At 41.6% G+C, this 19,086-nt stretch overlaps 2 protein-coding genes across 2 annotated transcripts; both read right to left on the reverse strand.

The window, feature by feature from the left end:
* Nucleotides 1–722: 722 nt before the first annotated feature.
* On the reverse strand, nucleotides 723–1,673 carry LOC119808035 (olfactory receptor 10H1-like). The gene has a single exon (XM_038320351.1). The coding sequence runs from the start codon at nucleotides 1,668–1,670 to the stop codon at nucleotides 723–725; it is 948 nt and encodes a 315-aa protein (XP_038176279.1). The 5' UTR covers nucleotides 1,671–1,673.
* Nucleotides 1,674–15,810: 14,137 nt separating this feature from the next.
* On the reverse strand, nucleotides 15,811–16,761 carry LOC119807277 (olfactory receptor 63). The gene has a single exon (XM_038319337.1). It carries the CDS (start codon nucleotides 16,759–16,761, stop codon nucleotides 15,811–15,813), a length of 951 nt encoding a protein of 316 aa, XP_038175265.1.
* Between the last annotated feature and the right edge of the window lie 2,325 nt (nucleotides 16,762–19,086).

The following is a 19,086-nucleotide window of genomic DNA, read 5'->3' on the forward strand; positions in this document are numbered from 1 at the left end:
CACTTGGGAGACAGAGGCAGGCAGATCTCTAAATTCAAGAACAATCTGGTCTTCAGAGTGAGTTTCAGGACAGCCAGGAATACACAGAGAAACAATGTCTCAAAAATACCCCCAATAAAAAGGGTAGACAATACTCCTGATGAGCTACATTTGAGTTTATCCTCTGGATTCAAACATACATACAAACCACCACATACATAAACACTCAAAAGATCTATCTTCCCCTCCTCCCCGCCCTTTGAGACAGAGCCTCACTATGTAGTCCAGGTATGTCTTTACCTCACAGTGTAATCCAGGCTGGTCATCTCTTTAGCCTCCCAAGTACTGAGATTATATTTTACAACACTGAACTCAGTTGGGATTCAGAGAAGGGGGTTAGATGAGATAAAAAGAGTTCTAATAAATAGTGTCAGCTATTGGTTGTGTAAACCTTAAAATGGTAAATTATATGGTATGTTAAATTTGGGATGGAGATACATATAAATAACTATTAAGAAGAAAGAAGGTGCAAGTAGAAGGGTGAGGAAAAGAGAGAAGAGCAGGAAGGGAGGGGAGCAGAGAAGGAGGTGAGGGGGAGAATGGAAATGAGTAAAAGAAAGAAGAGAGAAGAAGGAGTAGGAGGAGAGGAGGAGAAGGCAGAAGAGGAGAAATAGAGAATAGAAAGACAGAAGGAGGACAAAAGAATTTCTCCCTATAACACTTCTTCCAGAAAACAAGTCTCTTCAGGAGTTTCGCAGAAATAATTTGTTGAGGAAAGCCTTCTTCATGGTTACCTTCAGCTCCTTGTTCCTGAGACTGAAGATGATGGGGCTGAGGAAGGGGGTGAGGACTGTGTAGGTGATACCCATCAGAGTGTCTCCTTCCAGTGACTTGGGACCCTTGGGCTTGAGGTAGATGACAGAGGCAAAGCCATAGTGCACAATCACCACGGTGAGGTGGGATGCACAGGTGGAGAAGGCCTTTTGCCGACCCTCAGCTGATGGTATCTTCAAGATGGCTGCCACAATGAAGGCATAGGAGAGGAGGATGAGGAGAAAGCATCCCAGGAGGGCCGTGATGCACACCAGACCTACACCCTTTGCCACTTCCAGTACATTCTCTCCACAGGCCAACTTCAATAGAGGGGGAACATGGCAGAAAAAATGGTGGATCTCGCTGGGTCCACAGAAAGTAAAACTGAAAATAGCTGTTGTCACCAGTGTCCCCATTAATGAACCACCAACCCAGGACCCAGCCACCAAGCAGGCACAGCCACCAGGGCTCATGAGCTCATTGTAGCGCAGTGGGTGACAGATGGCCACATAGCGGTCATAGCCCATGACTGTGAGGAGGAAAGAGTGGGTGAAGCCAAATGTGAAAGAGAAGAACATCTGGCTGGCACAGGCCAGGAAGGCGATGGAGTGAAGCGTGGAGAGCAGGTCGGCCAGCATGCGTGGGATGATGGCAAAGGTGTAGAAAATCTCAGAGATGGAGAGCGCACACAGGAAGAGGTACATGGGTGTGTGGAGGCTGTGTTCAGTCCAGATGGTGGCCATGATGAGCAGGTTGCCCAGCAGTGTGAAGAGGTACATGAGGAGGAACAGCAGGAAGAACATCAGCTGAAGGTGAGGGAAGGTAGAGAAGCCAATGAGGAGGAACTCTGACACCAATGAGTAATTTAGCCCCAACATGGTAGCCAGACCTAAAAAGGGTAAAGGCGCATGACTTAGTAATTAGGTTCACAATGTTTGCCTGTTTGTTTCTTGCTTTGTGTGTGTGTGTGTACTCTTCTTAAAAAGATATCTGAGAAGTTTATCTATCTAAAACATGATTAACGTACCTAAAACATGTATTTTTGCAGTCATCCCTTGGTAGTCACAGGAATTGTTTCCAAGACTCCTCACCATACACTAAAATGTTTTGCTACTCAAGTGCATTATGTAATATACGGTCGTATTTGCATAGTCTATGAGGATCCTCTCCAGACTTTAAATCATGTCTAAATAGCTTAGAATATCTAACATTATGTACACATCACATAAGTAGTTGTTATACTGAATTATTTAACAGCCAATGACAAGGGCATGGGGATTTAACTCCACTGTAAAATTGTTTGTCATGAAAGCATATGGATATGAGTTCATTTTCATAAGCCACACTTTATTTTATTATTTGTTTTAAAATCTTATTTTACGTACGAATCCCAGTTTCCTCTCCCTCCTCCCACTCCCCCACTTCATCCCCCATCCTCTCCTCAAGGAGGAAGAGACCTCTCATAGGGAGTCAACAAAGCCTATCACATCACTTGAGGCAGGACCAAAGCCCTCCCCCCAACACACCCTGTATCTAGGCCGAACAAGGTATCCCTCTATAGGGAATGAGCTCCAAAGAGTCAATTAATGCACTAGGGATAAATACTGGTTTCAGCACTAGTGGAACCACAAACTGTCCAAGCCACACAACTGTCACCCACATTCAGAGGGCCTAGTTTGATATTATGCAGGTTCCCTAACTGCCAGTCCTACTAGCTTGGGTCAGTTGTTTCTGTAAGTTTTTCTATCATGGTCTTGACCCCTTTGGTCCTAATATCGCTCTTCCTTCTTCAATAGCTGTACTCCAGGAATTCAGGCCAGTGCTTAGCTGTAGATCGCTGCATCTGTTTCCATCAGATACTGAATGAAGGTTCTATGATGACAGATATAGTAGTCATCAATCTGATTACAGGGGAATGGCATTTTAGGTACCCTCTCCACTGTTGCTTAGATTCTAAGCTGGGGTCATCTTTGTGGATTCCTGGGAATTTCCCTAGTGCCAGGTTTCTTGCTAAACCCATAACGGCTCCTTCTTTCAGGATATCTCTTTCCTTGCTCTCCCTCTCTGTCTTTCACCTAACTTGATCTTCCTAATCCCTCATGTCCTCCCCCCTTCTCCTTCTCCCCTCCTCTCTCCCCTATCACCTTCCCCTGTCCATCCATGCTGCCACGTTACAAAAGAGTTCGTGTCTACTGCTCCTTCCCTGGGGGAATCCATGTATGTCTCTCTTAGGATTCTCCTTGTTTCCTGTCTTCTCTGGGGTTGTGGACTGTAGGCTGTTTATCCTTTACTTTATGTCTAATAGCCACTTATGATTGAGTACATACCATGTTTGTCTTTCTGTGTCTGGGTTACCTCACACAGGATGTTTTCTCCAGTTCCACCCATTTGCCTGCAAATTTCAGGATGCCATTGTTTTGTTGTTGTTGTTGTTGTTGTTGTTGTTGTTGTTGTTTTACCACTGGGTAGTACTCCACTGTGTAAATAAACCATATTTTTGTCCATTCTTTGTTTAAGGGGCATATGGTTGTTGCAGGTTCTGGCTATTACCTATAATATTGCTATGAACATAACTGAGCAAATGTCCTTGTGATATGGGTCTGCATTCTTTGGGTATATGCCCAAGAGTGGTATTGATCAGTCTTCAGGTAGATTAATTCCCAATTTTCTGAGAAACTGCCATACTGATTTCCAAAGTGACTGTACAAGTTTGTGCTTCCACCAGCAATAGAGGAGTGTTCCCTTACTCTGAATCCTCTCCAGCATAAGCTATCTTCAGTGTTTTTGATCTTAGCCATTCTGAGTGGTGTAAGATGGTATCTCAGAGTCATTTTGCTTTGCATTTCCCTGATGGCTAAAGTTCCTGAGCATTTTCTTAAGTGCCTTCCAGTCATTTGAGATTCCTTTGTTGATATCTGCACCCCATTTTTTTAAAATCTGGATTATTTGTTATTTTGCTATCTAGTTTCTTGAGTTCTTTGTATATTTTGGAGATCAGTCCTCTGTCAGACATGGGGTTGGTGAAGATCTTTTCCCATTCTGGAGGCTGTCATTTTGTCTTGTTGACCATGTCCTTTGCCTTACAGAAGCTTCTCAGTTTTAGGAGGTTCCATTTATTAATAGTTGATCTTAGTGTCTGTGCTATTGGTATTATATTCAGGAAGTAGTCTCCTGTACCAATGCATTCAAGGTTCTTTCCCATGTTCTCTTCTATGAGGTTCAGTATGATAAGCCACATCTTAAAAGCTGGGCGTGATGGGTTACACTTATAATCTCAACACTAGGTATGTGGAGAAAGGAAGATTCCTGGGTAGCACTAGTCACCTAACATAGCCTTGTCAGTAAGCCTCAGGAACAACCAAGAGACCCTGTCTCAGAAAACGAAGTGAGCAGTATCTGAGGAATGACTTCCAAGGTTGGCCTCTGGCTACATACAAGCACAGGGGCACAAATACATAATACACATATACCACACACTCACATACACACACACACACACACAGAGAGAGAGAGAGAGAGAGAGAGAGAGAGAGAGAGAGAGAGAGAGAGAGAGAGAGAGAGAGAGAGAGAGAGAGAGAGAGAGAGAGAAATATTGAAAAGACCCTTCCCAGGAGAGCTGGCCTAACTCTTGATGGCCTGGAAGAACTGCCCTCTCCCTTACCAGTGGCTTTAATGGGAGAGCTGGTCCTGAACACTTGCCCCAACCCCCACCATGTGTGCATGAGACCTGGCCCTGACTCTCACTGGAGGCAGGAGATCTGGTGGAGGCCCAGACTGACCCACTCACCTACCACCCAGGCCCACATCCAGGGCTCTGAGTTGGTCCACTTCAACATCTACCCAACCTATGACCTATGGGAGCACATGAACGGAACAGTCCTGTAGAATCATAGTCTAGGATCTCCATGACTGGGGTCAACAGCAGGATATCTGAGAGAAGTTTCAGTGAGGGTTCATTATTGATGTTGTACCAGGAACCAGAGGCCTTGAACCAGACCAACAGCAACAATTTCAATTAATATTTGCAAGCACAACTGTCTGGGCATAAGAGTCTGCTGCATGACACGTCACAGCTCCCGGTGCCTCTAAGAGGAATGAGTAGACAGTGGAGAGGCAAGAGAGATAGAGGAGTGAAGTGGTCTTGTCTGTTTGTTTAAAATTATATTTAGTTTTTAGTCCTTCTTTTCAAGGAACAGGCTACATGTGTGGAGCGCAGACATAAAAGGACTGGGAAATGAGTGGGATTGGGATGCATCATGTGAAATTTCCAAAGAATCAATAAAAACTATGTTAATAAAAAAAAGAATATTGAAAAGGAAACAGGGTAGTTTATTTTCAATGCAGACACATAAAACCTAGATAGGACTACATTTGAGACACAAGTAAAACCCATGGGTACAGTGAACAGACTGTAATAATTTGTGCAGGGTCAAACAAAATCAAGGATGCTAGGTTTGTGGTCAGAACTCACTAAATAGTAAAAATTACTTACTTACTTAATTAAAAAATTAGTACTAATACTACTATTTTCAAGAAATTTATTTGATGCCAGGAGAAATTGCTCATCTATCTCATCTCTGAAAAGCAATGGCTACGGTTGAACAGGAATTGGGTTTTGTTCCTAGAATCCATGCTGGGTGGCCTACAACTTCTCATGACTCCAGTTCCAGGGAATCTGAAGTGTGTGCATATGTGTGTGTGTGTTTGTGTGTGTGTGTGTGTGTTTGTGCGCGTGCACGTGCGTGTGGTATACCAATCAGAACTTTCAACCACAATAGATGGAGAAAACGAAACATTTCATGATAAAACAAAATTTAAACAATATATATCTGTAAATCCAGTTCTACAGAAGGTGCTAGAAGAAAAACATCAACATAAAAAGGATAACCACACCCATCAAAACACAGCAAATGAATAATCTCAGACCAGTACGCGATGAAGAGATGCTACATACACACACACGCGTGGACACACACACACACACCATACTCATGTATGCATATACATATTTTTAAAAGATTATGTACGTGTCTAAGTGTGTGCTTGGGTGTATGTATGTATATGCATGCCTATGGATTCCAGAAAAAGGTGTCAGATCCCCTGGAACTGGAGTAATGGACAATTGTGAACCCAATATAGATGCTAGGAACAAAACATGATTCAGTGAGAGACTGTCTCAAAGCAAAGGTGGAGAGTGATAGATGATACCTGACATCCTTCTCTGGCTTCACAGACTTGTACATCTGCACACATATGTACACATACACTAGACACACATACACACATATCACACTCATAACATGCACATGCACACACAAATAAGAGAAGAGAGAGGGAGAAAGTAGGAGGAAAATCCTAAGAACTAATCAAAATGAAAAGTTGGAATTGAGACAGGAACATTGAAAGAATGTTAACAGAAAATGTCACAGACTGTAAGGAAGACCTACCACTTGTTTAAAAGTGTTCTTATAGATGTTAGTGCTCTTGTAGTTGCCTTAAGCTTATGTGTGGTGCTCTCAAGAGAAGGTAGGTGATATTCAGAGGACCAAACTTTAAATCCCTGCACCCACATTGCGCTGTCCACAATCGCCTCTAATTCAGCTCCAGGAGATCTGATGCCTCTGGCTTCTGCAGGCACCTGCAGTCATGTGCACATACCTACCCATACACATAAATAAAAATAAACTAAATCTTTAAAATATAATAAAAGGAAGTTCTCTATTCTGCTTGTGATTTTTTGGGGTGGGTAATATCAAAGTTAGCTAAAAGTAAAACAGTAAAAACAAGGTTTTTATTCAAAGTAACAGATAAAATATATAGGAAGTAGTTTAATAGGAACCATAGAAGTCCTCCATGGAGATCAGTTAGACCATCTAGGTGCATGAAGCATAATGGGTACTTTAAATACCTTTATGAAAGTGAAAGACCAAAACAGTAAGGTATTAATTCTTCTTGAGGTGAGCTTAAAAAACAAAAAACAAAAAACTGTGCTCTCAAAACGGCTGTTGGATCTTTTCCCGACAAAGTGAAAATTCAAAATAAAACAAAACTAGACAAAAACTTCCATAGTAGAGCAAAGGTTCATGAATAATTAATTGAACCGTGAAAATGATTAAGAGAAGGAGCAGGCAGGAAAGCACCTTCCAGGTCACTGAGTCAGATGAGTAAACTTTCCAAATAATGCACTAGGGATTAGAGCAAGACCAAAGAGACTAACTTCAGAATGGAGGCATCAGCTACTGAGAAGAATGAAGATTGCTTTCTTACAGCACAGATCCATACCCAGAGAAGGAATTGTTTAGGGGATGCTGTGGGAGAAAGTATCTTTTTATAGAGGTGAAAGCAAAGCTGGCCTCCCTGTGAGATCACAATCAAAGAGAATGAAGAACATTGAAAGAGCTGTCAAGATAGCTTGCTGGGTAAAGACATTTACTGCCAAGCCTGAAAATCTGAGTTCAATCTCCAGGACCCACTTAGTAGAAGGCGGGAACCAACTCTCTTAAGTTTTCTTCTGACCTCATGCACACCCTGGAACATTTGAAGAAAACACACACACACACATGCACACATGCGCGCGCACACACACGCATGCATGTACACAGACATACACCTCTAAATATATATATGATTTTAAATGCTAATATTAAGGATAAAATCATAGTTACTCAAAGAAATGTTGTGTGATGTTTGTAGTTGACAAAAGACTTCTTTAAAACTAAACATTAGAAAACAAAAGCCCAATCTGGGCAGGGTGCCACTAAGCCTTACAACCTGCATTTGGTCTCCCGTGGTAGGAGAGAACTGCTCCCTGCAAGTTGTTCTCCAACTTCCACATATGCACCATGGCAGACACACCTGCACAATACATGCACACACACACACACATTCGTACACACACATGCACACATGCACACACACACGCAAAGAGAGGGGGCACACATGCACAATCACACACAGGGGCACATGTACAAATAACCATAGAAAAGTTTTAAAATGTCATATGGTGGAATACAATGAACTCAAAAGTCTGCATTTTGACAAGAATTTGTGTGTAGATATTTTTCATATATGTTTACATGCACCTCTGTCACTATCCAGGCTCCTGTTTTCATAAGAGAGTTTCAAATGCTAAATAACTATGCAATTAGACTCACTCCAATATTACAAACTTGACTCTACCATGCACAGAGGGTTCTTGAGTCTGTGACTTCTGAGCCAAGAATCCTGGAAAATGAACAATTTAGCTTTACTCAAAGAAGGGTCATGCATGAAAGAAGCAATTATAGTCTACAGGGAACCCTCCCAGTTGAGCTCATGCCTAGTGCCACTTCTCTGTCCTTCCTGCCCATTAGCCACCATTTCTGGACTTCATGCCCTGTGTGTCCAGTACATACCCCCAGCCTCAGCTTTGGTTTTGTGTCCCATCTCTTGAAACACTGTACCTTCATAGTTCCTCTCCTTTTCTCCCAGTCTTCTCTCACAGTAGAGATAATTCTCTGAGTCGATTACGGGTTGTGGAATCATGTGGACCTGTGGCTCCAGTCACGGGTTTTAGCTGAGTATCTTCGGATCACAGAGAGGATGCCATGCCAAGTGCTCAGCATAAAGCCCACCAGCTGGCATTGTTAGAATCAGCACCATCTGTGACATTGCTGATGGATGTCATTCACAAGTCAGGTTATCCACAGGGGCTCCGTGTCATTTCAGAATCTCACCCTAACTTCAGGGTAGTTTTTCCTCTATTCCTGCCTGCCTCCCAAACCTCAACACTCACAGGCTCTAGAAGTCTTGCTCCTAACTGAGCAAATGTTACTAAAATGGCAGAAATGTTTCCTGGCTTTGTTTCTCACTGGTATATGCTTTGTTCTATAATTTCTCAGAACAGCTCCTCTGAAAGACTCTCCAAGAGGGCCCTTCAAGTCATCTACAGGAAACTGGATCTACAGAAAAACGAAAGGCCAGCATTTCCAGCACTGACAAAAAAATCCAGGCAGAGGCCTCCATGGGTGAACATGGAGATGTGTCCTCAATCTGGTCCCAGTGCCTACCTTTTTCAGGGGGTGCATACAAAACCTATGTCAGCTCTGTAGATCTGTGTCATAGACAGACTGTGAACATAAGTACAAATGCAGACAGCCAAACCCTGCTTCTCAGCTGCACACTCTTGGTTATACTCAATAAATATACAGAAATGGAGACAATTGCTCACTCTATACACACCTACTGAGAATGTACCAGGTAAACCAAGGACAAATAGCATCAACACACCCAAGAGTTTTGTTTTGGTTGAACAACATCTCCCAGAGATGCTTGTCCACCTGTAACCTCACACTGTGACCTTATCTGGAAATAAGTCTTTTCAGATTTTAACCAAGGCAGAGAGAGCTCTTGAGATGAGCTCATCCTAGACTAGAAGGTGGTCTCTATACAGAAACTGGCATCCTCATAAGAAAAGTAGAAACTGGCAAGATGGTTCAGTAGGTAAAGGTGCTGTCTGCCAAACTTGATTACCTGAGTTTGATCTCCAGGATCCACATAGAAGGTAAAAGGATGGAACTGACTCTCATGAGCTGTCCTCTGACTTCTACCTGTGCACTGTGGTACATGCATGCCTAGACCCATACACATCATGCATGCATATTCACAGTAAATTGTTGATTTAAAAACTAAAAAGATAGTAGAAGCCACATAGTCATAAAGAGACCATAAAGCTAACAGCAAATGTTGGGATGACATTGCTCCTGGAAGGTAGTAGACACAAGGAAAGAGTCTCCCTTAGTTTCTCTAGGGTGTGTGGCTCTGTTGATATGTGGGTATAGGACTGCTAGTCTTCAAAGTTACAAGAGTTCATTTCTCTGTTCTAAGCCATGATCTTTATAATAATTTGCTACGACAGTGATGAGAATCTAATAGAGGTTCATGCCACACACATACACACACACACACACACACACACACACACACACACGTGCATGAATGCACATACACACACACAAAACTATGTGACATCCACACAGTACAGGTGACATAAACACACAGGACAGACACTTGATCTTGCCCTGCCTCAGAAATGTTCTCCTTTCCATACATCATGAAAGCTCATCACCCCCAGAATGAACCCTGAAAGCAATGGCTAACACTGAAAGGGGTGTGACAGGGAGTAAATAGATTGTGTGGGCCACTAGGAACCAGAACAGGACCTCACAGCTAGGAACCAGGACCCTGTGTCAATAGACAATCCACTATACATTCTTCCACTGTCTTTTCCTGACCCAGAATTCAAAGCTGCTCTATGCTTTATTTTTCCTCTGTCTTCAGCTGTCCAGTGCCCACAGCATGTGATCTACTTATCCTAGAAAGAAAGAGCTCCACTTACCTTTGTGGAGAAATTTGGGGACGGTCTATAGTGCAGCCTGCAGAGCCCTGCTTATAGACCACTAGAGCTGCAACGGGAGTTTTATCACCGCAGGTGCCTTCCCCAGTGACAGGGTCCCAGATGCCTTTCCACTGAATGTGACTAAAGATGAGAGATTCAGAGTCCTCTATATCCAGGGAGGGTGACTAGAAACCCAAAAATAATGTACCACCCTCCTTCTTATCTATCTATCTATCTATCTATCTATCTATCTATCTATCATCTATCTATCTATCTATCATCTATCTATCTATCTATCATCTATCTATCTATCATCTATCTATCTATCTATCTAGTTTTCTATCCATATCTATCTACTATCATCTATCTATATATCTATCATCTATTATCTATCTATCTATCTATCATCTATCTATCATAGCTGTCTACTAATGACTATCATCTATTAACATCTACTTTTCCTTGGTTATCTCTTTCTGTATACCTCCTTCCTTCCCTCATTTTTCCTTCCTTTGTCCCCCCTTTTCATTCTCTTCTCTCTCCTCCTTTTACTTGGGACACCTCTTCCTTCTATGCTTCCTCTAACCTTTCTCTGTCTGTTTTTCTCTTTAGTTCTCAACTTAACTCCCCCACCCCTGAAAAATTTCTGCAGGGACCTAGAGATATGACTCAGTGGATAAGAGAGTTGCTGTGTAATTTCAAGGACCTGAGTTCAAATCCCTAGCACCCACACAAAAATTTGGACATAATTGTGCATACCTACTCTACAGAATTGTAGGGACCAGAAACAGGAGGATTGAGGGGGCATATAGGTCACAGGCATAACACCATGTCAGTTAAACAATTCTTTTGAGCCAGGGACCTTAACTGAACCTGGTTTATTCAGTAAAGGATGAGATAAGATACTTAATGTCCTCCTCTAGTGCATCCACACAAACACATCTATATCATGCATGCACGCGTATGCACCCCCACATACATGTGTGAACACATTCACGCATTCATACATGAATCCATGCATTCATGCATGCACACAGAACAAAAGAAAAAGACAACTCTATCAGCATTTCATTACCCACCACATCAATACTGGGTATCCAAAATGGGCTGGGCTTCTCTAATCATTTTGTGAAAACTGAGTCAGGTGTGTAGATAACATTTTCCGAGATAGTCCTTACTCTCAGTTAGTTATAAGCAAACGAGTCTGGAGAAGTATAGAATGCTTCAGAATAAGCCCTCTTTTGATTTGTTGGTCGGGCTCATCTAAGATATTCCCAAAACTTGCCCTTGGTTGTTTCACACAGGCAGAGATGAGCCTCTAATGATGATGACACCATGTGTTTGGACACAGATCTGGAGGATCCGAGCTGGGTGTGAATGGTAAGCATTTGCCCTGAAGACAAAAGCAACCAGCCTTGCACAATATCCCTGAGGGTGAAATAATGGCACACATGCCAGTAGCCATCACCTCTCTAATTGGACTAAAGGCCCACCCAACAAGAGGGAAACCACACCTGATATAAAAGCCATATGAAAACCTGCTAGTGTAGAAGCTTCCATATATAATCTAGTGGCAATGTCTTTCCAATCTCTGCCCTTATGGAATGCCTTTATTTTAAGATTTATTTTTATTGCTCATTCATGTGTTGTGTGTGTGTTTACTAATGAGTCTGTGAGGTTATGCCATATGTGTGAGCATGCCTGAGGAAGTCAGCAGAGGACACGAGGTACTCTGACTGGAATTGAAAGTAGTTATGAGACTAATGTGAGTGCCAGGATCCAACCTGGGTCCTCTGGAAGGACAAAACACACTCTTCACCACTGGCTGAGCCATCTCTCCAGCCTCCTAGCAAGTTCTTGACCATGACAGTCATGGGTAGTTGTAGAAGAAGCTATCCAATAAATGCTTTGTGGCATCTCTTTTATACTTTTTTCCATTAAAATTATTTGCTATATTGTAATTGGTCAAGTTCTATAGAGGACAGTGTGATGTTTTATAACTTTTAGAATCTTTTTTACATTTTTGTGTGTGAATGTATGTGTTTGTGTATGTGAGAGCACATGTGTGTTGTGTATGTGTGAGCACGTGTGTGTTGTGTTTGTGTGAGCACATGTCTAATGGGGATCAGGGAACAACTCTTCCTTTTCACCATGTGTTCCCTTGGATGAAGCTCAGGTCGTTGAGTTTTGTGACAAGCATCTTTACCTACTGAGATAGCTTAGTAGCCCTAACGTGATGTTTTGATACATGTAGTCTTTGGGAGTGTTGAAATCAATATCTCCCTCTTTTTTTAAGAAAATGTTTTATTATATAATCCAAACAATGGGTTCAAATGCATAATCTCCTGCCTCAGCCTCGTGATGTGGCCAGGACTGATACATCTGAAAAAATATATACTATTTTGATCTTGTGACACATATACCCTCTCTAAGCTCATATTTTACAAATATGATCTACAAAATATCACCAATGGAATGAGAGAGCCACTGCAGCAACACTGGGTCTGCACAAGGTTAGTACAGTGAACAGTTCATTAAAAACTGTCAAGGAGCTCATGGGACCCCATTCCTTCCTAATGAATTAGTGGCTACTGAATGAGTCTGAGAGAGGATAAGTCAGTTTTTTTCTCAGTTGTACACTCAGTAGTAACCCCAGCAAGCTCTAGAACATATTTCCAACCCTGTGGTCACAGAGATGGCCTTGGTTAAACCCAGGGGCTCACAAAACAAAGGCACAAATGTGGGAAAGGACTTGTAGGGAGGAGGTGAAATTTATAGAGTTTGGAAGTATGCGTCATTAAAACAAGTTTTTTTTTTCTTTTAAAACACTGCCTGGCCCATTATCTGTAGCCTCTTATTGGTTAATTCTCACATCTTCCTTTAACCCATATTTAGTAATCTGGGTAGCACCACGAGGTGTGGCTTACCAGGAGAGATCTTAACCTGCGTCCATCTTGGAGAGGAGAAGCATGGAGACTCACTATGGCGACTGCCTGAAGCGTCTCCCCCACTCTACTTCCTTGTTCCCACAATTCTGTTCTGTCTACTCCACCTCTCTTAAAGGGCCAAGGCAGTTTTCTTTATTAATTAACCAATGAAAGAAACATAGACAGATAACTCTCCTCCATCATTTCCCCTTTTTCTGTTTAAACAAAAAAGAAAGGCTTCAACTTTAACATAGCAAAATTACATATAACAAAACAGTTATCAAGCAAGTATTACAGTTACAATATTTAAATCTATTTTATCTTTTATCATAACTAAGGAAAGCTATAACTATCTATTTATTCTTCAACTCCATCAAAGACTCCAGAAGGATATAATGCTACCTAAGTAAACAAGAAATAAGTAACTTATAAAACTCTAGAAATGACAGAGACAACTCGCTGCCTGGACAGTCACCCAAAGTTCCTCTGTACCGTTGGGGCATCCATCTTCGGGCTTCAGGCCCACAGTATCCAGCAGACATTTCCATGAAGCAGAAAAATTCCAAAGACAGTTCAGTCACTTTCTGCTGTGTCCTGCAGAACGTCTCGCAGACTCTTTCATGAATCAGGAATCCCGAAAGACCATCTCATCTTTAGGCAAGTTCAGCAGTCCTCTCTCTGCGGGTTCTTTGTGTCCAGTTTATGGAACAGTCCAGGCAAGAGCAGTTTCTTGCCCAAATGGCTAACAAACTCCATAAGTAGCCTCTTTGATGCCCATCTTCCTCTTGAAGTAGATTGGTGCTGCCAGGAGCAGACGTGTCTCATTGTCATGAAAAACCCTAAGTTATTAAAACATTAAATGCCATATTCTGCAGTCTTTGAAAGATATGAAGAATGCCTATCTGAAATATATCTATGCACATCTAGAAAATGACTAACATGACTACAAGCTTGACTATTAATCGATGATTATCCATTAACAACCTATATTTCCTAATTATACATTACATTCTTTAAAATGAACTACAATCACAATAGCTTAATCAAAATCAGAAATACATATACATATAACAAATTGACCTTAAAATCCATACCAATGCAAATTATTCATATCTATATCATATCCCCCTTTAAATGTAAAAGAACATTTATAAACAATATTTGGGAATGTGGGCGCAGTTATTTCTCTCCAAACTGCTTCCTGCTGAGTGGGGGCGTTGTTATTTAGGTCTTTCATGGTATAACCTGTGTGCTAGGTTCCTCTCAGTTGGCAGTTGAGTGAAGTAATTTTTTTTTTCCTCATGGTTTATTTTTTTTTTATATTTAAAAATTTCCATCTCCTTCCCTCCTCCTCCCCCCTCCCTCCCCTCCTCCTCCCCCTACCCTCCCCTCCTTCTCCCCCTTCCCTCCCCTCCCCTTCACCCATACCTCCCCTCCCTCCCTCTCAAGGCCAAGGAGCCATCAGGGTTCCCCATTCTATGCTAAGACCAGGGTCCTCCCAACTCCCCCCTGGTCCAGGAAGGTGATCGACCAAGCTGAGAAGGCTCCCACAGAGCCCGTCCATGCAGAAGAATCAGAGCCCAGAGCCATTGTCCTTTGCTTCTCAGTCAGCCCCCGCTGTTGGCCACATTCAGAGAGACGGGTTTTATGCATATATGAAAATTAATTGCTAAAGAACAAATTTAACTAATAAATTTAATTAATGATTAAAATTAAGGAAGGCAGTCTGGCATGATGACTCAGCATGTAAAGGTGCTTGCTTCACAAACCTGACGATTTTAATCTGTTCCCGGGGTACCATGCCATGTGAAAGGAAAAACTGACTCTATACAGTTATTATCTGACCTCTACGAGGGTGCTGTGACACCCCCACATCATGGATACACACACACACACACACACACAAATGAATTTTAACAAAAAAAGAAATTAAACACTGTTTACCCATTTTCGTAAGTGAGGGCACACTAGAGGACACTGGGTTTAAGCCAAGATGATTGCCTCCACTGAACATTTATTCTACTATTTGCATAGCCTTGGATTTCCTAACTGTCTCCATAATAAGAAGTAAATGGTGTTTATAAGCCACCTGCTCAAATATATTTCTATTATGAGAGCTGCAAAGAGCTAATGCAGCAGCTTTAACGCATATATATATATATACATATATATATTAGTGATATTTACATTTGCTCCTTTAATCAGAATCATGTTCATGACCAAGTATGCAGCTATCATATTTCCTTGTCCCCATAATTTATACATCACAGGCTTCAGTATCAGACACAAATTCCCATACAAGAACTGCTTTTCACAGTCACTGTCAATTTATCCAAAGGATAAAATGACATTGTACTGGAACAGTTAAGAACTTGGGCTCATGAGCAGGGCCAAAGGACAGAGAGGGGCAGATATATTGCACTTGGAGAATATCAGCTAAAAATTACAGAACTGAATAGAAGTGCATAATATATCCAAAAGTGAAAATTGGTAAGTGTTCATAAAATATAGAAAACACCTTGACTCTATCATAGATGAAGATAGAGGGAAGGAAATGGTCATGCCAGGTCACAAGAGACCACAGCTTCTTGAGACTGAAGAAGTGTGGAAAACAAATCACTAGCGTGAAGCAAACACAGACTTACATGGGTGAGCCGTTTCATCAAGAGCTCTAGGGAAACCTGCATCCTTCTAACTTAGCAACAGAATTGACCCTTAGGAACTTTGTTGATGGAAATTCCTGTGGAAGCTTCTATTTATAGCATTCTTTAGCTCCTTATTCCTGAGGCTGAAAATAATTGGACTAAGAAAGGGGGTGAAGACTGTATAGGTGGTAGACATGAGGGTGTCTGTGTAGAGTGAATGGGGTCCCCTGGACTTGAGATAGATGATGGAGGCGAAGCCATAGTGCACAATCACCACCGTGAGATGAGACACACACGTGGAGAAGGTCTTTTGCCGGCCCTCAGTAGAGGGGATTCGCAAGATGGCAGCCACAATGAAGATATAGGAGAGGACAATGAGGACCAGGCATCCTATGAAGGGTGTGACACACACCAGGATCACAACAATGGTGACAAGCGCTGTCCTTTCCCCACAGGCCAACTTTAAGAGGGAAAACACATGACAGAGAAAGTTATGAATCACATTAGAGTCGCAGAAAGTGAGGTGGAAAATTATTAACGTCACTGTCATCCCAATGAGGGAGCCACCAGCCCAAGACCAGGCCACAAGACGAGCACAGCCTTGGAGGCTCATGAGCACGTGGTAATGCAGGGGGCGGCAGATGGCCACGTAGCGGTCATAACCCATGACCATGAGCAAGAAGGAGTGAGTGTAGCCAAACGTGAAGGAGAAAAAGAGTTGGTTAGCGCAAGCTATAAATGTGATGGACTGATGCGTAGACAGCAGGTCAGCCAGCATGCGCGGGGTAATGACAACAGTGAAGAGGATCTCAGAGATGGACAGGGCGCACAAGAAGAGGTACATGGGCGTGTGGAGTCTGCGTTCTGACCAGACGACAGCCATGATGAGCAGGTTCCCCAGGAGTGTGAACAGATACATCAGCAGGTACAACAGGAAGAGAGCGGGCAACATCTGCCGCGGGAAGGCTGAGAAGCCAAAGAGGATAAACTCTGACACGGTGCTGTAGTTCCGACGAGGCATGGCTTCTGTGGCTGGTGAGATCAGAAACACATTGATGAGAACACTGCTCTGCATCAGAGCAACAGCAAACTAAAAGTTCTGTGTTTGAAAAAGTTACTGAGTCTTTCGGGGTCTCCTTCTCCCTAAAATTGTGACCCCAGGGAGCTCACAAATGAGTCCTACTAATACCTGAAACATCAGTCACTCACTCAGTATTATTCAAAAATATAGAAAAGATGAGAAAACTTCTTAGATTACTTCAACATGTTAATTCACTGTTCATCTAAATCCACATAAGAATGTGCATGATCTGCAGGACGCAGCGGCACACGCTTTTAATCCCAGGGCGCAGGAGACAGAAGCAGGTGGATCTTTGAGTTTGAGACCAGCCTGATCTATGGAGTGAGTTCCAGGATCGCCAATGGCTAAACAAATGAACCTTGTCTCCAAAAACCCAACCCAATCCAACCAACAAACAAAAAGGAGCTGGAGACTGCCGTTGTAGAGAACCAGAGTTCAGTTCTGAGCACCTCTTAGGGCAGCTCACATGCCTGCTACTCAGACACCCTCTCTGGCCTATGTGGGTACCTGCACTTATATTTGTACACTCTATTTGTCCAGCCTGCAAGTAGAGACACATAGACATAACTAAAATAATGAAATAACTCTAAATAAAGTATGACTGTGGACAAAGAGAAGCATATGCTCACTTCCCCAGGCAAGCCCATCTTAAAATCCACAGTCAAACATTCCTTAGTGGAAAGGGCATACTTGAGGTTATGTGGTCAAGTGGTTTTGGATTATCTCTTGAATACCAAAAAATGATTCAGTGTCAGAAATTGTGTCTGGGCACTCATCACGTCAACCAACTACATCGAAATATTATGTGGTTATTTCAATCCTGATATAAACTCATTTTCTGAAATGTATTAGGGAATTTCTCCCTTGAAGCCCCTCCTACTCTCAGGAATCTTTTCTCACTCTTTACACTCAATAAAAACTGAAGCCCTTAAGAGACTTCTAAGTTGATTTAGCAACAGCTTTTTATCATATTGGAAGTTAATACCACTTTTGGGTATATACCCAAAGGATGCTCAATCTTGCCACATAGACATGTGCTCAACTATGTTTATAGCAGCATTGTTTGTCATAACCAGAGCCTGGAAACAACCTAAATGCCCCTCAACCAAAGAATGGATAAGGAAAATGTGGTACATTTACACAATGGAGTATTACACAGTAGAAAAAAATGACATCTTGAAATTTGCAGGCAAATGGATGGATCTAGAAAATATCATATTGAGTGATGTAACCTAGACTCAGAAAGACAAATTTCATATGTACTCACTCATAAGTGGCTTTTAGACATAAAGCAAAGAAAACCAGCCTACAATTCACAATCCCAGAGAACCTAGACAACAATGAGGACCCTAAGAGAGACATACATAGATCTAATCTACATGGGAAGTAGAAAAAGACAAGATCTCCTAAGTAAATTGGGAGCATGGGGACCATGGGAGAGGATTGAAGGGGAGGGGAGAGAAAGGGATGGGAGCAGAGAAAAATGTATAACTCAATAAAATCAATAAAATGAAGTTAAAATGGAATGTTTTAAATTATTTAATGTTTCATATATAGATATAAAGTATGAGACATCTTTATACTTCTGTGTGTTTCTATTCAGTCTGTGGAAAGGCACTGATTAATTGGAAACTTCACCTCCTCTTGTGTCATTAGGAAGAACTCATGTAGACAGAGGAATGGTTTCAATGATACCCTATAGACATCCCATGATAATTTAAAATATCTTCTATGCAATATACATGGATTTACATAAATGTATTTTCTGAAAGGGAATTTTTCATGTTAATAAAAGTGTAAAGGTTATATAAATACCCAGTTTCACCCCTGAGTTGATTTTATATGATAGCACCTCTGCAAATTACTTCTGCGGTGACATTTTATTTGAAAACTCAGTGATTCAGCTGTAAGTATGATTTTTTAAAACTCCTCAAATTCCTCAAGGGGAAAAAACTGCATTATAAAACTAGTCTTCAAAAAAAAAAAGGAGCAGAGCTGTCCTATCTCAGTTTCAGGGACAATTAAACAACATTTTCCCTGTTTATTGGCAATCCATTTTTTCTCATGCAATATGTCCTTATCACATGGTAATTTTTAAAATATAATATTCATATTCATTCTTTGAGAATTATATATATACATATGTGATGTAAGATATATATATATATGGTTATATACATATATAATCATATTCTACTCTCACCTCTTCTCATTTTTTAATTACCCACCAATTCTAGGTTGTGCTCCCCACATACCCATGGGTTT

The sequence above is a fragment of the Arvicola amphibius genome, chromosome 2, assembly GCF_903992535.2.
Source record: "Arvicola amphibius chromosome 2, mArvAmp1.2, whole genome shotgun sequence".
Lineage (NCBI taxonomy): Eukaryota > Metazoa > Chordata > Mammalia > Rodentia > Cricetidae > Arvicola > Arvicola amphibius.